This window comes from Microtus pennsylvanicus, chromosome 11 (genome assembly GCF_037038515.1).
Source record: "Microtus pennsylvanicus isolate mMicPen1 chromosome 11, mMicPen1.hap1, whole genome shotgun sequence".
Classification (NCBI taxonomy): Eukaryota; Metazoa; Chordata; class Mammalia; order Rodentia; family Cricetidae; genus Microtus; species Microtus pennsylvanicus.
In genome coordinates this window covers 37,431,253-37,452,893 of record NC_134589.1, presented here as the reverse complement: position 1 = coordinate 37,452,893, position 21,641 = coordinate 37,431,253, and the positions used below count along the sequence as shown (strand labels likewise).

The following is a 21,641-nucleotide window of genomic DNA, read 5'->3' as shown; positions in this document are numbered from 1 at the left end:
AGCATTGCCTGCTCTTCCAAAGGTCCTGAGTTCAATTCCCAGCAACCACATGGTGGCTCACAACCATCTGTAATGGGGTCTGGTGCCCTCTTCTGGCCTGCAGGTATACGCACAGACAGAATATTGTATACATAATAAATAAATAAATATTAAAAAAAAATTTCAACTGGAGCCGGGCAGTAGTGGCACATACCTTTAATCCCAGCACTTGGGAGGCAGAAGGCAGGCGAAACTCCCTGAATTCAAAGCCAGCCTCATCTACAAAGTGAGTTGCAGGGCAGTCAGGGCTACATAGAGAAACTCTTGTCTTGAAAAGCAAACACACAAAAAAAAAAGAAAGAAAAGCAAACACAAAACAAATCAACTACACAGAAAACTAAACCTCCCAATTACATGACCTAGAACCCATTTCTATATCACATGTAAAAAATATTTGTCTTTGGTAGTGTCAGGGGACCTGACACAGGATCTTGTACATGTGTCAAGCGGTTGTGCAACATTACCACTGAGCTATAGCCCTAGCCCCAACTAAAACATTTTTGACAGCTAGGTGTTGGCACATGCCTTTAAGCCTAGAATTCAGGAGACAAGCAGACAGATCTTTATGAAATCCACACCAGCTAGAGCTAGTGAGACCCTGTCTCAAGAAAGAATTTTGACAGTTTAAATATATCTGAATACGCTGGGCGATGGTGGCGCACGCCTTTAATCCCAGCACTCGGGAGGCAGAGGCAGGCGGATCTCTGTGAGTTTGAGACCAGCCTGGTCTACAAAGCTAGTTCCAGAACAGGCTCCAAAGCCACAGAGAAACCCTGTCTCGAAAAACCAAAAAAAAAAAAAAAATATATATATATATATATATCTGAATACTCTAGTATAACAAGTATACACAATTCAAGAGGAGGCTGTACTGTTTGCCCAGGGATTACGAAGACTTGTAGCATTTCTTAATCACACCTGAATTATCCTGCATTTCTCACAGTAAGATGCGGTCTAAGCAGCTGACTGCGTAAGTCATCATGTCTCTTACTGCCTTTATTTCGTGCTCCTATCCTTCCACCCTTTTTTTGAGACGAGGTTTTACTTTGTAACTCAGGCTCTTCCCTGAACTGGAGACAATCCTTCTGCCTCAGCATCTAAGTGCTGGGATTATAAACATGTGCCTGTAATCAAGTTTTTAAAACATATTGACATCCTTGTTATTTTACTAAATATAATATTTCATTACGGGTTACTCTTTTTACTATGGAAATGTTTTTATTTTTGAATAAAATAAAATATGCATTCCATTTTCAATCAATAAAAGACTTGAAAAATACAAAAAGAAATAATTGGCTCTAAAAGGTTGAGAACGAATCTAACCAGTTTCTAAATAGTGGCCATGTATGTATTTCTGACATTTACAGTTTTTTCTTCATCAGCATCTTCGATATGTGTAACATTTCACATTTATCCCTCTCCATGCATTTTCCTGAAACTAAAATTATTGAGTGCACAGAAGACAGATCCAGGATTTTGAAGGTTTATTTATCTTGATTACATTTATCCACCTTGTATGTATGTGTGGGGGCAAGAATGAATTATGTAACATGTTACATAATTCACAACCACCTGTAATTCTAGCTGCAGGGGCTCTGATACCTCGGCCAGGTCTCCACGGGTACCTGCCCTCATGTGTATATACCAATACACACATAATTAAAAACAAGAAAAATAAATAAAAAAACTCTAAGGAAATAGTTTTAAGAATCTGAAATATGACTCAGTGTTTAAGAGTGTTTATTGGTCTTGCACTCAGTCAGTATCCACACATCTGTTACTCCAGTTCCAGGTGATCCCAAACCCTTTCCTGGCCTTCATGGGCTCCTATAAACACGTAGTGCACATAAACTCACAGATGTGAACACACATACACATAAATAAATCTTTATAAAACAAAAAGTATAAGCAAGTTGAAAAAGCAAGTAAACTGGAAGTATTCACAAACTTTTAAGAGGAAAAGTCTGAAATTATTTTTTTTAAATCTTTATTTTTATTCTATATGTATGAATGTTTTAGTGCATGAATGTGTACACATCATGTATACGCAGAGCTTGTGGAGGCCAGAAGGTCAGATCCCCTGGGGCTGGAGTTACAAACAGTTGTGAACCCTCATGTGGTTGCTGGTGGTCAAGCTCAGGTCCTCCAGAAGACCATTGAGCCAGCTCTCCAGCACCTCAAACTTTTTTGTGGGGGGGAGGGAGTAGCTTTTTTTTTTTTTTTTTTTTGGTTTTTCGAGACAGGGTTTCTCTGTGGCGTTGGAGCCTGTCCTGGAACTAGCTCTGTAGACCAGTCTGGTCTCGAACTCACAGAGATCCGCCTGCCTCTGCCTCCCGAGTGCTGGGATTAAAGGTGTGCGACACCACCGCCTGGCCGAGGGAGTAGCTTTTTGAGACAGGTTTTCTCTGTGTATAGCCCTTGCTATACACACCCTAACAATTGTGTTTTAAAATTGTGTTGTGGTGACACACACCTTTAATCCTAGCACTCTCAGAGGCATAGGCAGGAGGATCTCTATGAGTTCCAGGACAGCCAGCACTGTTACAGAGAAACTCAGTCTTGAAAAACCAAAAAACAAACAAAACACAGCAGGCGGGAGTAGGTTTAGTTTACATTTGCAGTGTTGCTAAACTGAAAATATAGAACTTGATGTGTCCAAAGATTCTATTTTTCTTTTCTTTTTCGAGACAGGGTTTCTCTGTAGCTTTGGAGCCTGTCCTGGAACTCGATCTGTAGACCAGGCTGTCCTGGAACTCACGGAGATCTGCCTGCCTCTGTTTTTCTAAATAAATGTAGGGAAAATGCAGAATGCCATTTAGAAAATGACAAATAAACAAAACCTTTTCTTACTGGAACACTAATGAACATCTACTTTGTGACTGTACTTGTGTGTATGTGTCTGTGCATGTACAAGTGTGTATCACCTAATATTTTGATTTCTATTTCTTCAAAATCCAATGATGGTACATGTCTGAAATCTTAGCACTTGGGAAAATAAGTACTCCAAGGTCTTCCTTAGCTACAAAGCCAGTTCCAGATCAGTCCAAGCTACATGAGAAGAACCTGGGCTCAAAAATAAAAATGTTCAATTACACATCAATCACATGGTGGCTGGTCCACTCAGCTTGGTTTTATTCTAAGACTTGGAGTGATAAATACATTTGTGACATGTTCAGTAGGCAACCAATAGGTACTGGTTGATTTTATTTTAACATTACATTCATAATTCCTTCAGGCATTAGCATTCAACTTCAAAGGCGCTGCTTCCACGATCGACTTCTACTTTAGTTTGCTATTGGTCTTCACTTGAGACTTGTCCCACTGTACTTACTGCTAAAGGAACCCAAACGGTCCATTCTCTAAATGACAGTGACTGCTGTTGGCTCTTCCTTGATATGGAGCTTCTTCAAGATTTCAGAAGTAGCCCAAATGGACGATCGCCTATGGACAAAGAGAAGAGCCACATGGATCAGAAAACCATTCAAAGGTTTACTACAAGCAGCACCTTCAACCCTGTCACAGCAGGGGACCTGCTCTTCCTCTATGCATCTATCCTCTGTAAAAGGGGTGTGATGCAACAGGCTCAACCTCAGAATTGTGAGCATTAAATGTACCCTCAATTATCCATACCGTATAGCCTGGCACATGGGTGCTACATATCTCTGCTTTGGTTTTTGCTTCTGAAGCAAGCGTCTCACTATGGTAGTCCAGACTGGCATCCAACTGGAGATCCTACAGCCTTGGCTCCCCAGGTCAGGGATCACAGGTGTGCTCTGCCATAACCAGCAAATGCTAAGAATTTCTAATAAACATTTGGCTTTTTCTGCCACGTATCCATTCTCTTTGGCCGGATTTACTTTGGTAAACTGACATGGCAATGGTGGGGTAGCCAATCACAACGCTCAGACCTCCATGTTCACAGACTTGAAAGTACGTCCTTAAAAAAAATCTACAACTTGGGGGCGGGAGAGATGGCTCAGCGGTTAAGAGCATTGCCTGCTCTTCCAAAGGTCCTGAGTTCAATTCCCAGCAACCACGTGGTGGCTCACAACCATCTGTAATGAGGTCTAGTGCCCTCCTCTGGCTTGCAGGCACACATACATAATCAATCAATCAATCAACCAATCAATCAATCAATCTACAATTTGCTGGTACAGTGGTAGACATCTTTAATCCCAAAACCCAGGAGGGAGAAGAAAATAGGTCTCTATGAGTTCAACTTCAAGACCAGCCTGGTCCACACTGAGTTCTATGATAGCAAGGGCAACACACTGAGACCCTGCCTCAAAAAATAAATTTTAAAGCCGGGCGATGGTGGCGCATGCCTTTAATCCCAGCACTCGGGAGGCAGAGGCAGGTGGATCTCTGTAGGTTCGAGACCAGCCTGGTCTACAGAGCTAGTTCCAGGACAGGCTCCAAAGCCACAGAGAAACCCTATCTCGAAAAACCAAAAAAAAAAAAAAATTAAATTTTAATATGAGTTTTATTACTGGAGACCAAGAAATCCTACCTAAGCCAGGCGGTGGGGTCGCAGGCCTTTAATCCCAGCACTTGGGAGGCAGAGGCAGGCAGATCTCTTGAGTTCGAGCCCAGCCTGATCTACAAAGAGAGTTCTAGGGCAGCCAGGGCTGTTATGCAGAGAACCCGTTTCCAGAAATAAATAAATCTATCCTGTCTAGACCAAGTTGGCCTCAAACTCATAGATCCGCTTGCCTCTGCCTCCCGAGTACTGGAGCTTTTACTGGGATTAAAATGAATTTAACAAAGGAATAGTATATACCCAGGAATAAAAACCAAGCCAACATCCATATGCTAGGAACTGAATGGTACATCAGTGTATATGGAATTATCTCTTGGAATCCTAACACTCTCCTGGAACAGGCTGTTTTGTCCAAGGAAAGGAAGTGCTAAAGACTGGGGTATTCACACATGTTTTTACAAGTTGGTGAACAGGAAGGCTACCACCATACAATAGAAGCTTCCACCGTAAAGAAAGCTAGAATACGCTCTGACAAACACTTCACGTCAAAAAGCACAGCGCTGCAGAAAGCAAAAATCTTTCTTCCCATCCTTTCTTAAAAGCCCGCACAGTGACAACATCGTGAGAAGCAGGCTACATTCAAATGATTACAAGAGGGAGCAGGGAAGGAACCGAGGAGCAAATCCCGGAGTTGCAGGCTTAGCAGCTGTACAGCCCTCATCCTGACTGCTGTATGGCCTTGGGCGAGTCACTGTCCCCGAGCTCGCAAACGCAGCCGAAGACTGGCTCGCGGAGACCCACGTGGAGACTCGGCGGGTCAGGTGGGCCGGGGCCGCGCTCCACCTCCCAGCCGGGAACACTGAGGTGCCGCGCCGCCAGTCGCCCTGGAGCGGGGGGAGGGGCTGGGGACCGGTCCGGCCGCACCCGCCACCCGCGCCGGCGTGGCCCCGCCGCGACAGCCCACACCTCGTGACCCCGCGTGCCCTCGTCCCCGCCACCCAGCCCGCTCCTCACCTCGCCAGGTCTCGCGCCTCCGCGCCGAAGAGCCTCGCGCCGCGCGTGAGGGCTAGGCTCCTTTACGTGCGCGCCCCCGGTCTGCGTGCACGGCCCCGAATCACGTGCGCGGCTCCGGACCATGCAGTCGCGAGCACGTCTGCCCCGCCTCCACTCCGGCCGCGGGCGGGTCCCGGAGGTGCTGTCCCGAGATGGAGAGAGTAGTACCCAGCTGCTACCCCGCCGGCACAGGAGTCTGACCTGCTGTCACTTTTCCAGTGACGCGGGCATCCCGGTGCCGTGCTCTAAGGCAGCCCAGGCTGGTTCAGTCTGGATTTTCTCATAACATTCCCACTCCAGTCCTGTCGCAAGCAAGGAAACTGAGGCTGCCCAAGGTACTGGGCCGGAGGACGGCGAGCCTGGGCCGCACCATGGCACTCATGGATTGTTCAGACTGAATACCTTGCGGGGTGAAGAGGGTCCTTTTCATTCTGATGCTTCTGGGACGTCGCCATTGCCTTCTCTGGAAAGAGCCATCCCCTCTCTGGGCTTCAGATGCCCACATGGAAGTGCAGTGATGATGTGGTGGTCCACTCTGATGTCAATCTTGAGGGCTAGGTATGTCCCAACATCTCTTATTACTACTAGTAGAGACTGTTGTGAGAGCTTACATTTATGGAGTCCTTTCTTACTGCATGCCAGGCATTGTACAAAGCGGATTACATTTATGGGATCGCCTAAAACAACTTTCTGAGGGAGGCACTATTCCTGTTCCCATGTTCCACCTGAGGAAATATAGGCACTGGAATAAATATAACTTAGGATCACATTGCTGCCAAGTGCTGGGGAACGGATTCCAACCCTGGTTGTGCTGTATATCTACTTAAAAATCTGCCTCATAGATTTACCCAGCTTCTGTTGGAATTCATTTATACACTGCCTGTGTGGTGTCTTTATTCTTTTTTTGGTACACAAGTAATGTAAGTCCATCGTTAAAACAAACAAACGGAAATCACAGCTGGGTGTAGTTAGTGGCATACATCTGAGATCACAACTTGACTTGGGAGTCTGCAGGACAATTGCCATGAGTTTGAGGTCATTCTGTGCTGCAAACTGAGAGATCTGTCTAAAATAATAATAATAATAATAATAGAAAAATCACCCCACCATGTTGAACAGTTAATGTTTTGTATATATTCCCTTCCACACACTTTCCTCCTATTTATTGTATCAATGATATGGAGTACTTTACATTTACTGAATCCTCAAATCTATTCATTCGTTTGGCAAATGCACAATGAACAGTCACTGTTCTAGGTGCTGAGAATTTGGTAGTGAGCAAAACATAGTCTCCTGCTTATAAGGCTTGTGTATTATATATATATATATATATATATATATATATATATACATGTTTATTAAAAGATAAGTATACTATATATAATAAATATTAAAAGATGCCTCATAATATGGTTTTATGGGAAGTGAATGGGGATCAAGGGAAGACAGTGATCCAGAGATTTTCTTTTAGTCAGGATAGGGAAGAAAGGCCTCTTAGCAGACACAGCACACAGTGGAAATCCGATTATTTAATGAGAAACGGAAGGTAAGTGGATTTCCAGAAAGAGCTGTAGATGAGAAACAAGTACAGTGGCCATGGCACATGGCTTTGATTGCCACGGAAAGGAAGTAGAGAGGCTAGAATGAACTGAACAGAGCTGATTAAAGAGATACAATGGAAAACGCCGCCAGGACCCAGGTCGTGTATCATTTGGTGAACTTTGGTTAGATTTTGGGTTTCACTGGGATGTGATAGATTTCCATAAAGAATTGAGATCAGTGTTCTTAAGAAAAGCATAGTAGCTCATGCCTATAATCCCAGCACACAGGAGGCCAACCTTGGCAACGTATAAAATTCCAGTCCAATCTGGTGTATAAGACCCTAACTCAAAACAAAGAATAAATTAAAATGCCCAAGGGGGATGAAAATTAAATTATAAATTAAAATATATTCAAGAGGATACGACAAAGTATGATAACATGTATATGTGAAAATGACGTAATGAAACCCGTTATGGATAGGCTAACTTAAAAATTAATGCAACAAGAATTAAAATGTTCAGGGATTGGTGGGATTGCTTAGTCCGTGAAGTGTTTGAATTTGATCCTCAGTACCCATATAAATGCCTAGGTGAGCTGTTGCATGGCTGTAGCCCCAGCCCTGGGAAAGGAAGGAGACAGGAGGATCCTCTAGGGTTTCTTGATCAGATGACTAAATCAATGAACTTCAGGTTCATTGAGTGATACTCCCAACAAAGAGAATGAAGGGGCTGGGAAGATGGCTCAGTCAATGAAGTCCCTGCTGCACATGTGGACCTGAGTTCAGATTGTCAGCACTAGTACTCCACTCACTAGTAATCCCAGCCCTGGGGAGAGTTGAGAGAGGCACATTCCTGGAGCTCATTGGCAGGCCAGCCTAGCCAAACTGATGAGTTTCAGGACAGACCTTGCCTCAAAAAGTAAGGTGGAGAGCAACTGAAGAAGACACCCAACCTCAAGATCTGGCCTTCATATGTAGAGGCACATATCACACACACACGCACATGCATGCACACTATTCCAAAATATAAAAAAATAAAATTTCCAATGAAAGGAAGGGTAACACTGTTAGAAGCAGTACTTTCCTTGATTTCTTCCTTAAGCAGTGTGGTGCTAGTGGCATTGCTAGACCATCAGAAGAAAAGTGGGGGAGCCTAACTGGAGGAAGACCCACTTGGAGGAGAAACCGAGTTTTGTTTTGGATCTATGTTTTGCATGCTAACTGGAAAATGACAATAGAAGTTTACTGCTCAGTCGAGAACTCAGGGCTCAAATTGTGTAACGAGGAGAATTGTTTCTTTGTCTGTGTTCTGCCCAGCTTGACAACAGACTGTCTTTTGTCTTTGGCACCCCAGCACCCAGAAAGGTAGGGCCAGCAGATACGGGTGAAATAAATAAAGCCAAAGGTATGGCCAGATCCAGTGGCACAGGCCTTGAATCCAGGCGCTCAAGATCAGTAAGAGGAGGGTTCGTTGAGGCCAGCTTGGTCCTATACCACAGCTTCCAGCCAACCAAGGGTTACATAGGAGTTCCTGTCGCAAAAAACAGAAACAAAAAAAGGCAAAGGACACAGATAAAGTTACTCAGATAAAATGCGTGAGATTTAAGAAGACCTGACACTGGAGAGATGACTCAATGGTTAAGAAGACTGGCTGCTTTTTACAGAGGACCTATGTTCAATTCCCAGGGCCTACATGGTCGCTCACGACCACCTGTAACTCCAGTCTTGACAGATCCAATGCCTTTGGCCTCCATGGGCACCAGGCATGAAAGTGATACAAATACATGCAGGCAAAACACACAAAAAAATAAATCTAAAAATGTTTTTTAAAAATAAAATATGTACTCTCTGCATTTACTGGGCTTTGAAACAGCTGAATATGACTTACAAGTAGAGAGACCATAATTCCTGAATTGGTCAGGCTGCTCCTGGTTTATTCCTGTTGTTACCTAATTATTTATATTGCCTTGATTTCTAAGATGTATCTTGCTTTGTACAGTAAATCTATACATCATTCTTTATAGAAGGCCCTTCCAAATCTATCTTGTTTTCACTCTTTTGTGTGTGTGTGTGTGTGTGTGTGTGTGTGTGTGTGTGTGTGTGTGTGTTGGGGGTGTTATGTTTTGGTGCCAGGGATCGAGACCAAGGCAAGCACTCTGCCACTGAGCTAGGCGTAACCTGTGACTAACTCCTTTGTTCGTCCTCTTGTCGTCAGTTCCCCAGCGCCATGGAAAGGCCTCCTGTTCTCATACGTGCTCTTACCTCCTGGCTCCCTTTGCCAAGGGAGGGCTTTACTTCAGCTTGGCTGTCACTTCCCCAGAACCCCTCTTCTGACCCTTCAAAACTCTGAGTTCCCAGCATGCCCTGAACTTAACTTCAGATCAAAGCTGTGCCTTGTGTCCCTCTCACCATCGCTGTAGAGACATCTGGAAATACAATGGGCACACAATAATTTTACATATTTGCTGGCCACTGTTTTTATTTTATTTTTTTGGTTTTTTTCGAGACAGGGTTTCTCTGTGGCTTTGGAGCCTGTCCTGGAACTAGTTCTTGTAGACCAGGCTGGCCTTGAACTTACAGAGATCTGTCTGTCTCTGCCTCCCAAGTGCTGGGATTAAAGGCGTGCGCCACCACTGCCCTGCTGGCCACTGTTTTTAAACCTTGACCTTCAGGACAGGCCTAGCACATACTCTAAGGCCTTCATTCTTGACTAAGTAAAAAGTCGACTTTTGAACTAGAAGTCTAACAAAGAAAATTGTTTCGTGATGCCAGGCTCTGGAATGTGACTGCATTGGTTGAGAACAAAATCCTCAGTTCCTTCTCATCTGTGGAGCTCTGTGGTTAGAGTCAAAAGTGCATGTTGTGGCCTCCTTCCTGTGAAAATAATACCCTGTCGTGTGTCTGCTTAATTTTCCTTTTTTTCTAGTGAGACAGACAGTCTTGTTATGTGGCCTGGAACTGACTGTGTAGTTTAAGCTAGCCTCGATTTGGTGATCTTTCTGAACTTGCAGCCACATGTCACCCTATCTGTCTCTCTTACTTACTTTTTTTTTTTAAATTTATTTATTATGCATACAATATTCTGTCTGTGTGTATGTCTGCAGGCCACAAGAGGGCACCAGACCTCATTACAGATGGTTGTGAGCCACCCGGGGATTGAATTCAGGACCTTTGGAAGAGCAGGCAATGCTCTTAACTGCTGAGCCATCTCTCCAGCCCTCTTACTTACTTTCTATATCCTAATATTGAATGACTCTGTAAACTTGCTCTCCTCCGACTTTCCATCTGTTCCACCTGACTGTGATGGCTGTTGGTAATGGGCATGCAAGTATGTTTTATTTTTTATTTATTTATTTATTTTTTTTTTGGTTTTTCAAGACAGGGTTTTTCTGTAGCTTTGGTGCCTGTCCTGGAGCTAGCTCTTGTAGACCAGGCTGGCCTCGAACTCCCAGAGATCCACCTGCCTCTGCCTCCCGAGGCAAGTATGTTTTTAAAAAACAAGACTTGGGGCTGGAGATATGGCTCAGTGGTTAACAGCACTGACTGCTCTGTCAAAGGACCCAGATTCAATTCCCAGCACTGACATAGCAGCTCACAACTGTCTGTAACTCCAGTTCCAAGGGATCCCTCAAACAGACGTACATACAGCAAAACACCAATGCACATAAAATAAATAAGTTTTTTTTAAAGCAAGTCCCAAAGTCCATCTGTGCCTTCTTCCCTTCTATTCTGTGGGAAGCACCCCATCAGTAGAGATAAGCAGGGGATTTAGGTCTGCATTAACCACTGTTCTACTCACTGGGATGGTGATTAGAGGTGTCTACATTAGAGTGTTTTTGTTTGTTTGTTTGTTTGTTTGTTTGTTTTTCGAGACAGGGTTTCTCTGTGGTTTTGGAGCCTGTCCTGGAACTAGCTCTTGTAGACCAGGCTGGTCTCGAACCTACAGAGGTCCACCTGCCTCTGCCTCCCAAGTGCTGGGATTAAAGGCGTGCGCCACCACCGCCCGGCTAAATATATATTATGTATACAATATTCTGTCTGTGTGTATGCCTGCAGGCCAGAAGAGGGTACCAGATCCCATTACAGATGGTTGTGAGCCACCACGTGGTTGCTGGGAATTGAACTCAGGACCTTTGGAAGAGCAGGCAATGCTCTTAACCTCTGAGCCATCTCTCCAGCCCTAGAGCGTTTTCCACAGAAGTCCTGGCCTCAGGAGTCCCCTGACCTCATAGACTCAGAACATTGTCTTCCTCCTTTCTCCCTGTCCTTGTGGTCTCCTCTCTGGGGCTACCTTCTTGCAAAGGGTTAGCGAACTGGAACAGGTGTCTACGCTATCATCCAGAGATGGTCCATCCCATCCTCAAATCCTGTGCCTGATGCATTGCTTTTAATGGGGTGCCTCTCTTTTTGGGGGGAGCTGGCTTTGAGACAGGGTTTCTCTGTGTAACAGCTCTGGGTGTCCTGGAACATGCTTTGTAGACCACAACTGCCCAGTGGGATGCCTCTCTTAACTGACCAAATGCTGCTCTGTTTGGGCCCTAAGTCAATAACTAATGTAAATTGAAGAAGAGTTAGGAAATGAACCCTTTTCCTCACAGAAGGTTCTTAGACATTTTTTTGCTTGTTTGTTTGTTTGGTTTTGGTTTTCGAGACAAGGTTTCTCTGTATCTTTGGCTGTCCTGGAACTAACTCTGTAGACCAGGCTGCCCTTGAACTCACAGAGATCCACCTGCCTCTGCCTCCTGAGTGCTGGGATTAAAGGCGTGGACCACCACATGTGGTGTTCCTAGACATCTTATAAGTCTGGGTCCACCCCTCCTGCCCAGCCTGCAGAGAAGGGTTGAAGCACCCGTGTACATCCGTTGTCTCTGCATTGTAGGGAAGGTGAGTCCCAAGGTGAAAAGATAAAGAAAGGAAAAGAAAGTGCCCTTAAAGGGTCTTGCCATATCCCACTTTACAGTAAAGGAAAACAAGGTTTACTTGTTCCCAAGTCATTCCTGTCACACAGCCCGAAGTAAAACTGGATTTGTAATCAGACATGGTGGCATGGACCTGAATTCTCAACACTTGGACACAGAAGTAGGAAGATTGTGAGTTGAGGGTATCCTGGGCTACATAAGACCCCCATCTCAAGCAACAACAATAATAACAATAAAAAAATCACCAAAATTTTAGGGACAGGACTGTAGCTCATTTGGCAGAGTGTTTATCTATTATGAACAAACTCCTGGGTTCTGTCCCCAGCATTACCTAAAACTGGACATAATAGCACACACACCTGCCATCCCAGCATTGGAGGATCAGGCGTTTGAGGTCATCCTCAGCTACATAGCAAGTTTGAGGCCAACCTGGGCTACATGAAACCTTATCTATAAATAAGAGAATAAAATGTAAAACAATATACCACAAGCAAAAGGATATTTTGGAGTGCTATTCACAAGAAATAAAGCAAAAGAAACTAGTTTTGTTAAGATGTATGTAGTCACAGCCTCGGGTATTAAGATTTCATGGCATGGTGATTACATAATGCTCTGGCCTATCCAAGCTGTCGTTACCCTTAACTTTTGCCTCTTTACCCCGACTGACTTCTTTCTCTTCCTCCTTTCTCTTCCTCACAAAGTACAGGATAGTTGCCTCATGACTCAAACAGGTTTTGCCTAGAATCTAAAAAGTTGGGTCAAGTGGGGATGTTCTAGATCCTGGCATTCAGAAAAATTAAACATGCCTGTTTAGCAGCTTGCCTGCATAGCTTTCATCCTGATACACAGGGCCTCCACCTGTTGACTGTCAGACAGGCCCTAAAATGTTTGTCATCTGACGGCAAACAGTCTTTGCTCCTGCGCCTAGTGAATGAACGCACAGTGAGTGTTTGAAGTATCTATAAGGGTGTTGGCCCAGCTTAATGTATTTCTGAGAGAATGGACTTTGATAGGAGTCCTGAATTTGAATCCTGTCTCTCTACCCTTACCTCTAATAAGAATTGGGCCGAGTCCAGAAGAGCTGATGGGATCACTCCATGGTAAAGCACTTGGCATGCAAGTCTCAATCTGAATTTGATCTCCAAACCCCATGCTAGAAAAAGAGAATCTGCCCCTAAAAGTTGTCTTCTGATCTCTACACATGTACTATGGCACATACATGCCCACATACACAACAACAATAAAAAGAAGTCAGGCTGCCAAGATGGTTCAGCAGACAAAAGTGCTTGCGGCTTTAGAACTCACAGGGTGGAAGAACTGGTCCCTGCAGGCTGTCCTGACCTCCACATGCGTTGTCTGGCCTGTGGACACATACACCTACTACACATGCGCACATGTAACTGGAGGTTTCTCTCCTGCCCACCAATTCCTGAATTACCACTCTGAGGCTTAATATTAATTCCAAACTGTTTGGCTGATGGCTCAGGCTTCTTACTGACTAGCTTTCCATATTTAAGTTAACCCATTTCTAATAATCTATATAGTGTCACGTGCCCCATGGCTAACCAGTAATGTTCTGGCACCTTACTCCTCCAGCAACTGCTGGTGCCTCCCTCCAGCAACTTCTTTCTCCCTGTATTTAGTTTGGCTTTCCTGCCTAGCTATATTCTGCCCTGCCATAGGCCAAAACAGCTTCTCTATTAACCAGTGGTAATAAAACATATTCACAGTATACAGACAGACATCCCACATCACACACATATACACAATAATAAATAAATGTGAAATTTAAAATAAGTTAAAAATAATTCTAGCCAAGTTAAAGCTGGGCGTGGTGGCTGGCAGTGACAATCCCAGCCCATAGAAGCTGACAAGCAGGAGGCATGCTTCTAGTTCTAAGTGTGCCTAGGCAATAGAGTGAGAACCTGGCTCAAAACAACAACTAAAAGAATTTCACTAAGTCATTACCTTTCTCTGACCTTTTTCTTATGTATAAAGTGAAAATAATACCCAATTCAACAGTCTTAAGGTGGGAACGTAGCTCAGTCAGTAGAGTATTTACCTAGTGTATACAAAGCTTTTAATTCTATCCCAGCATCGCATGGGACCAGGAGACTGCGGCTGGAGAGATAACTCAGTGGTTAAGAACACTGCCTACTCTTCCAGAATCCCTCGAGTTGGTTCATAGCATCTACCTGGCTGCACATAACCCCTGTCCCATTCCAGGGGGATCCTATGCCCTCTTCTGGCCTCTATGGGCACTGTTTTCACATGTAGTCCATAAGTGCATATGCTCACACACATGGACACTCATACACATAATTTAAAATATTAAAAAATAAACTTTTTCTACAAGTGGTGGTTGTATATGCCTTTAATCCCAGCATTCGGGAGGCAGAGTCAGATGGATCTCTGTGAGTCAAGGCCAGCCTGTTCCATAGAATGTGTTCCAGAACAGCCAGACATATACACAGAGAAACCCTGTCTAGACAAACAGAAGTTGTTCAAGGTTCTGTTATTTAGTCATTTCTATTATTTGATTCAGTGACTCCTATTTCCTGAAACCTATAGCGTTCTAGAACAAGGGGCAGGTAAACAGTTTCTTTGTCACACTTTACACGAAGTGGAGCGAAGTGGAGTGTTGGGTATGTCAAGGTCATGGGCAAATGTGTGAGAATGGTAGGCTCGAGTGGAGATGAGCTGGAGTCTGTCCCATCTCATGGCTGTGATAGTGAACAGACTTGTGTATTGGGAGTGATTAGCTGAAGACTGTTCTTTGGGGGCAGTGGGCACTTTCCTACTGCAACCAAATGGAAGGAACCCAGAAAAGGTTAATCCGATGCATATTTAATGATATGTGTAATTGTTATAGTGCTACATGATAATTAGGCCTTAAATGTTAAGTGGATTATATAAATGACTCTAATTGAGTGTTTTTGCACAGACAACACATATTTTCAGTGTGTCTCTGCTCATTGTATTAATTTTCTAGAATCTATAATCACAGCAAGAACATTTTTCTCTGCAACTCTCTACTATTTAATCAAGTCCTCACAAACGCACTCTTCAAAATGACAGAGCAAAGCACCACCATAGCTGTGTTTAAGGCTCTCTGTTTGTGCTTTTCATTTCAGTCCTAGGAAACCCCTTCAAGGAGGGGGTGTTACTCCCGTGTCAGTGATGTGGAGGCTGACCACCCTTGGAGAACGTAAGCCAGCAGCATAGGGAGAGGCAAGCTTCTTGGCAGTTGCTGACCATTGCTTTCTCAGTAAGCAGAGGTGGTAAAAATTAGTTTAGGACATAGAATGGCTCTGAGAATCCAGAGCATATTTAGAGCATATCCAAAGAGAAATTTTTGGCAGAAGTTGGGGGGAGGGGAGTTCCTTTGTGTAGTTCTGGCGGTCCCAGCACATGGGAGAGAGAGGTAGGCACATTTGTGAGCCTCAACTCTAGCTAACCTGGTCTATATAATGAGTTGCAGGAATCCAGGGCTACATAAGAGATCCTGTCTCAAACTGAACCCCACCAAAGGAAGAAGCAATTATTAGCCTAGCATGGTGGCACACACATTTAATCCTAGCACTTGGGAGGTAGAGACAGGTAAATCTCTGTGAGGTTGAGGCCAGCCTTATCTATAAAGTAAGTTCCAGGGCAGCCAGGGATACACACAGAAAAACCTTGTCTCAAAGTGGGGGGGGAGGAAGGGTGGTACACACCATTAATTCCAACAAAACAGCAATAACAATAACAAACATGAATAATAGGAAAACCTGGTGAGGTTTAGGTCATTATTTTAGACCTTCTCACATGGTCCAGGCTGGACTTGAACTTCCAAGAGCTGGACACCAAATGTCTGCCGCCTCTCCTGACTGATTTCTGTTGGAGGTAACTGTTGAGCCCGTGTGTGAGATCAGTCACTGAGTAGTTTTCTGCTGCAAAGCCATGCTGTAGTTTGCACTTTGAAAAGCTCACCGTGTTTGTGACGTCGAGGACTTCATGAAAGACGACAGAAGGTCGTGGGCAACAGATGAGAGGCTGCTTCAGTTTTCCTCATTACCTCAGAGGAAGGCAGAGCCCTCGTTCTTATGTAGTAGCATCAAGTGCTAGTAATTAATTGCATAGATAAAAGGTTAAAGTTAACCCAGCAGGAAGAAGGGAGGCGCTGGAGTGAAAGGATTTCACTGAAACATAGATAAAAAATCAGATTCCTTCTTCTGTAGATGGGAGAGTTCTGCTGGGGATGAAAGTGATAGCCAGCAAGGAGAGGGTCCAGCAGACTCCTCTCCTGTGCCATTTGCCCAGGTTCATCCTCAGTATACTCAGACAAAACGGGTGAGCAAAGGTGCTTTATGGCGTGCCCTGGTGTGCTTGGTGTTTTTGTTGTTTTGAGACAGGATCTCATTGTGTGTTCCCTGGTGGCCTGGAACTCTGGGTCCAAGTGATCATCATGTCTTTGTCTACCAAGTAGCTTGAATTATAAAGACTTGTGCCCCTTTGCTTTAAAAACGAACTTTATCCCTGAGGTGTAGATATTGCTGGATTTTGCATATTTTTCATTTTCTTTTTCCTTTTTTCCTTTTTTCACCCCTGAGACAGGATTTCTCTGTGTAACCTTCAGTGTCTTGAACCTCATTCTGTAGACCAGGATAGCCTAGAACTCACAGAGATCAGCTTGTCTCTGTTTTCTGAGTGCTGGAATTAACTAGTTTCATTACACAGTAAGACGATAACAGCTTCTAGAAATTGACAATTGGGTTTGTTTTTTTTTTCCTCTCATTTTAATGTAAAGAATGAATAAGGCCAAACAGATTGCTCAGTGGGTAAAGGTTCTTATAGTTGGGCCTGATAATCTGAATTTGATTTCCTAAGACCCACATGGTATAAGGAGACCACTGAGTTCTCTGACGTGTTCTCTGACCTCAATGCATGCCATGGCACACACAGGTATTTGAAAACATGGTTAAATAAATAAATAAACGATTTTTTTAAAAAATTCTATAGAGATTTTTTTTAAAGATTTATTTATTTATTATGTATACAACATTCCTTCCATGTATGCCTGCAGGCCAGAAGAGGGCACCAGACCTCATTACAGGTGGTTGTGAGCCACCATGTGGTTGCTGGGAATTGAACTCAGGACCTCTGGAAGAGCAGTCAGTGCTCTTAACCTCTGAGCCATCTCTCCAGCCCCTATAAATGATTTTTTTAAAAAAGAATTTAACAGGTTCAAATGTGGTGGTGCACAACTGCAATTCTAGCACTTACGAAGTAAAAGTAGAATAGGATTTTAAGGCCAGACTTACCTACATAGTGGATTTGAGGTTGTCCTGGGCTACATGGAACCCTTTCTCAAAAAAGAAAAAATGCAAAAGTAAAACAACACAACAACAACAACAACAAAAAACCCATCAACACATAAAAATTACCCAAACAAAGCAAAAGAGAATAGGGTTGGAATACGCTGACAGCCCAACCACCTGCTTATCATACATTAGAGGAGAGTCCTTCAGAATCCTTCCACTGATGAGTGGCCGCTGAAAACATAGCTCGGAGAAATGGAGACCAGAACTGAGGCTACAGAGCCTGGGAGTGTCAGGAGGAGGAAGGACGGAAACAAAGTGGTGTGGAGGATGGAGACCTTGTTGGGAAGAAGTTCTAGTTTTCTGTAGCACTTGTGACTGAGACGAACAGTTTAGTAAACATTTCAAAATAGCTAGAAGAGGGTTTTGAAGGTTCCCAATATGAGGCGTAAAGTAATAAAAATAATTACCCCATTTGATCATTATACATTGTGTTGAAATATTACATTAAAGCCCATAAATATGTGCAGTTACTGTATGTCCATTAAGTATGAAAGCACATGAAGTAGTGGCCTTTAATCCCAGCACTTGGGAGGCAGAGGCAGATGGATCTCTGAGTTCCAGGCCAGCCTAACTGACATAGAGAGTTCCAGGCCAGCCATAACAAAACAGAGAGACTCTTTCTCAAAGTAAGTAAATACGTAAATAAATAAATAAAGCACACAACTTTAATCTCAGCATTTTGGAGATAGAGGCAAGTGGATCTCTGTGAGGCCAGCCAGGGATATATAGTAAGACCTTGTCTCAAAAATAAATTTTTTAAAAAGTTGGGAGAGCTGGAAGTTTTCCTAAAAAATATGTTTAGTTTTATAGAACTTTTTAGGCTAAGCATTAAGAGGATTTAAAATCCAGCCACGAAATGAAAAATGAAGAAAAATGCTTAAGCCCAATAGGATTCCTAGAACCTCAAATCCTGATTGTTTATTTATTAAAATATATAAAGGACAACATTCTTTCTTTTGAAACAGAGTCTCACATAGCCCAGACTGGTCTCCAACTCCTAGGTACTGAGGATGACCTTGAACTTCTACTCAGGAATGGTATAGGATGTCCTTTTATGTGTTGCTTGTATTGGTTAATGAATAAAGAAACTGCCTTGACCAGATAGGGCAGAACTTAGGTAGGCAGAGAAGACAGAACTGAATTCTGGGAGAAAGAAAGCAGAGTCAAGCTGCTTTTTTGTCCCAGCCGCCCAGAACCGAAATAATCACACAGAAACTATATTAATTAAAACACTACTTGGCTCATTAGCTCTAATTTCTTATTGGCTAACTCTTACATCTTAGTTTAACCCATTTCTATTAATCTGTGTATTGCCACGTGGCAGTGGCTTACTGGCTAAGCTTTGGCAGCATGTCTTACTCTGGTGGCGGATCCATGGCATCTCTCTGACTCTGCTCTCTTCCTCACAGAATTCAGTTTCGTCTTCCCTGCCTACCTAAGTTCTGTCCTATCAGGCAAAGGCAGTTTCTTTATTCATTAACCAATACAAGCAACATATAGAAAGAAGGAGCTCCTACACCATTTCCCCTTTTCTGTTTAAACAAAAAGGAAGGCTTTAACATAGTAAAATTCTAGCAAGAATTACAGTTACAATATTTATATCTACTTTATCTTTTATCATAACAAAGGAAAACTATAACTATAAATTCTTCAACTCCATCAAAGACTCCAGAAGGATATAATATTACCTAAGTAAACAGGAAGCACATTATAAACAACTTCCAAAACTCTAGAATTGACAGAGACATCTTGCTGCCTGGACAGTCACCCAAAGTTCTTCTGTACCATTGGGACATCCATCTTCAGCCTACAAGCCCATAGTATCCAGCAGGCTTTTCCATGAAGCAGAAATTTCAAAGACAGTTCAGTCACTTTCTTCTGTATCCTGCAGAATGTCTTGCAGACTCTTTCATGAAGCAGGAACCCCGAAGGATCGTCTCACCTTTAGGCAAGTTCAGCAGTCAATGCTCAGTGGGTCCTGCATGTCCAGTTTATGCAACAATTCAGGCAAGAGCAGTTTCTTGCCCAAATGGCTAACTAACTCCATAAGGAGCCTCTTTGATGCCCATCTTCCTCTCAAAGCAATTGGTGCTGCCAGGATCAGATGTGTCTTGTTGTCATGAAAAGTCCTAAGTTCTTAAAACATTTTAAATGCCATATTCTGTAGTCTTTGAAAGATATGAAGAATGCCTATCCATCTGAAATATATCTATGCACATCTAGAAAATCTAACATGACTATAAACTTGACTATTATAGATGATTATCTATTAACCTATATTTCTTAATTATATATTACATCCTTAAAAATGAACTACACAATCACAATACCTTAATCAAGATCAGAAATACATATGCATATAACAAAATTGACCTTAAATTTGTATCAGTAAACCAAGATCCATACCAATGCAAATTATTCATGTCTATATCACAGGAAGTGAGGCAGGATGATGAGGAATTCTAGACCATCCTTGTCTGTAGCTATTTGGAGACTAGCATGGGCTAAATGAGACCTTGTCTCAAACAGACAAAAACAAAAATAAAATGCATATAAGAGTGGCTAGGAGTGCTTACTGCTTTTGCAGAGGACCTGGGTTCTGTTTCAGCACCCACTTGATGGCTCACAACCATCTTTAACTCCAGTTACAGGGTATCTGATGCCCTCTTCTGGCCTCCAGGGGCTCCTGCATATACATGGTACATGCAAACTCATGCAGGCAAACACAGATGCACATAAGTTAAAAATTTGACCTTGCTGGGCGGTGCTGGCACGTGCCTTTAATCCCAGCACTTGGGAGGCAGAGACAGGCAGATCTCTGTGAGTTCAAGGCCAGCCTGGTCTACAAGAGCTAGTTCCAGAACAGGCTCTAAAGCTACAGAGAAACCCTGTCTCAAAAAAACAAAACAAAAAAATTTAACCTTTTAAAAATCAAATTTTTTATTTTGTGGAGGGGTGGGGAGCATGTCATGTGCGTGTGGAGCTCAGAGGACAACTGACAACAGACATTGCAAGTTTCTACCATGTAAGTCCCAGAGAAGGATGGAGCTCAGGTTCTTGGGCTTGGTGGCAGGCACCTTTAAATCCTGAGCCATCTCACAGGCAAAGTAATAAATAAATATATCTTTAAAAAAAAAAGAAGAAGGAGGGAGAGGAGGTCTGGGCATGGTGACACATACTTTTTAGTTCTAGAACTCAGGAAGTAGACGCAGGCAGATCTCTGAGTTAAGGCCAGCCTGTCAACATAGTGAGGCTCTGGTTTTTTCAAGTCAGGGCCTCACTATGGAGCCCTAGATGTCCTGGAACTCACTTTGTAGACCAGGTTGGCCTCATACTCAGAGATCTACCTGCCTCTGCTTCCCAAATCCTGGGATTAAAGATGTGCACTACAGCCGCCAGGCCTGGGCAAAGTTGAATCTATAAATCCCAAAACTTATGAATCTTTCTTCTTTTAAAAAATATTTATCTATTTATTATGTATACAATATTCTGTCTGTGTGTGTGTCTGCAGGCCAGAAGAGGGCACCAAACCTCACTAGAGATGGTTGTGAGCCACTATGTGGTTGTTGGGAATTGAACTCAGGACCTTTGGAAGAGCAGGCAATGCTCTTAACCACTGAGCCATCTCTCCAGCCCCTTATGAATCTTTCTTGACACAGTCATAGACACAAGCACGCGTGAGCATAGTCAGCCGACGAGAAACTGCTAATATTCCTGTACGCCTGGCTCAAAGCCTTCCATTTCAACTTCTTCTCAGCAGGGTGTTCGATTCTTCTAGAGGTTAATAAGGATCCTCTGTCCTGCACTGTTTATCCTTCATTTCCAGCACATTGCGGGGAGGGAGGGTGGCTTGAGTAAGATCCCGGAAAAGTTTTCAGGGCACCATCTAATCCTGCAGAGCCCATGGCTGCAAACTTCTGAATATACCTCCCCCATTCTATTAAATCTTCTAGAAAATGAGACTTAAAGCAGAACATTCTCAGGCGATTAGGATTGTTTACCCCTGGGCAGTAATATGGACCTCGCCTTTATCGTGACTTAAACTTTGTTGCCTTTTATTCATGAATGCCCTGTGCTTTTCAGGATGCAGTTATTAGTTCTCGCCACTAGGTGGCACAAATTCACAGGCGTCCAGTGAAAGTCCCTGAACTATACAGCCCAGAGAGCAAAATAGGGTTTCTATTTGCTGAGTGGCACCGAAGAAAGGAACGCTGGGGGAGAACAGATTTATTCTGTATGAAATTCCT

The 21,641-nt window shown here is 43.3% G+C and overlaps 2 protein-coding genes across 6 annotated transcripts in view; one reads left to right on the top strand and one right to left on the bottom strand.

The window, feature by feature from the left end:
- The window catches only part of Tada2a (transcriptional adaptor 2A), a 50,192-nt gene extending 44,557 nt beyond the window's left edge, over positions 1-5,635 (bottom strand). For 2 of the 3 annotated variants that reach the window (XM_075991309.1, XM_075991311.1), the window contains exons 1-2: positions 5,534-5,635; positions 3,371-3,480 (exon numbers count right to left, since the gene is read on the bottom strand). In XM_075991309.1, the coding sequence (XP_075847424.1) occupies positions 3,371-3,395 (25 nt within the window). In that variant the 5' untranslated portion in view covers positions 3,396-3,480; positions 5,534-5,635. The remainder of the gene's footprint in view (positions 1-3,370; positions 3,481-5,533) is intronic. The other variant, XM_075991310.1, reaches the window with a different exon arrangement.
- A 50-nt stretch (positions 5,636-5,685) lies between these two features.
- Acaca (acetyl-CoA carboxylase alpha) overlaps positions 5,686-21,641 on the top strand; it is a 271,723-nt gene continuing 255,767 nt past the window's right edge. Inside the window, exon 1 of one of the 3 annotated variants that reach the window (XM_075991299.1) lies at positions 5,686-6,130. In XM_075991299.1, coding sequence (XP_075847414.1) covers positions 6,090-6,130 — 41 coding nt within the window. In that variant the 5' untranslated portion in view covers positions 5,686-6,089. The remainder of the gene's footprint in view (positions 6,131-21,641) is intronic. The other 2 variants (XM_075991300.1, XM_075991302.1) reach the window with 2 other exon arrangements.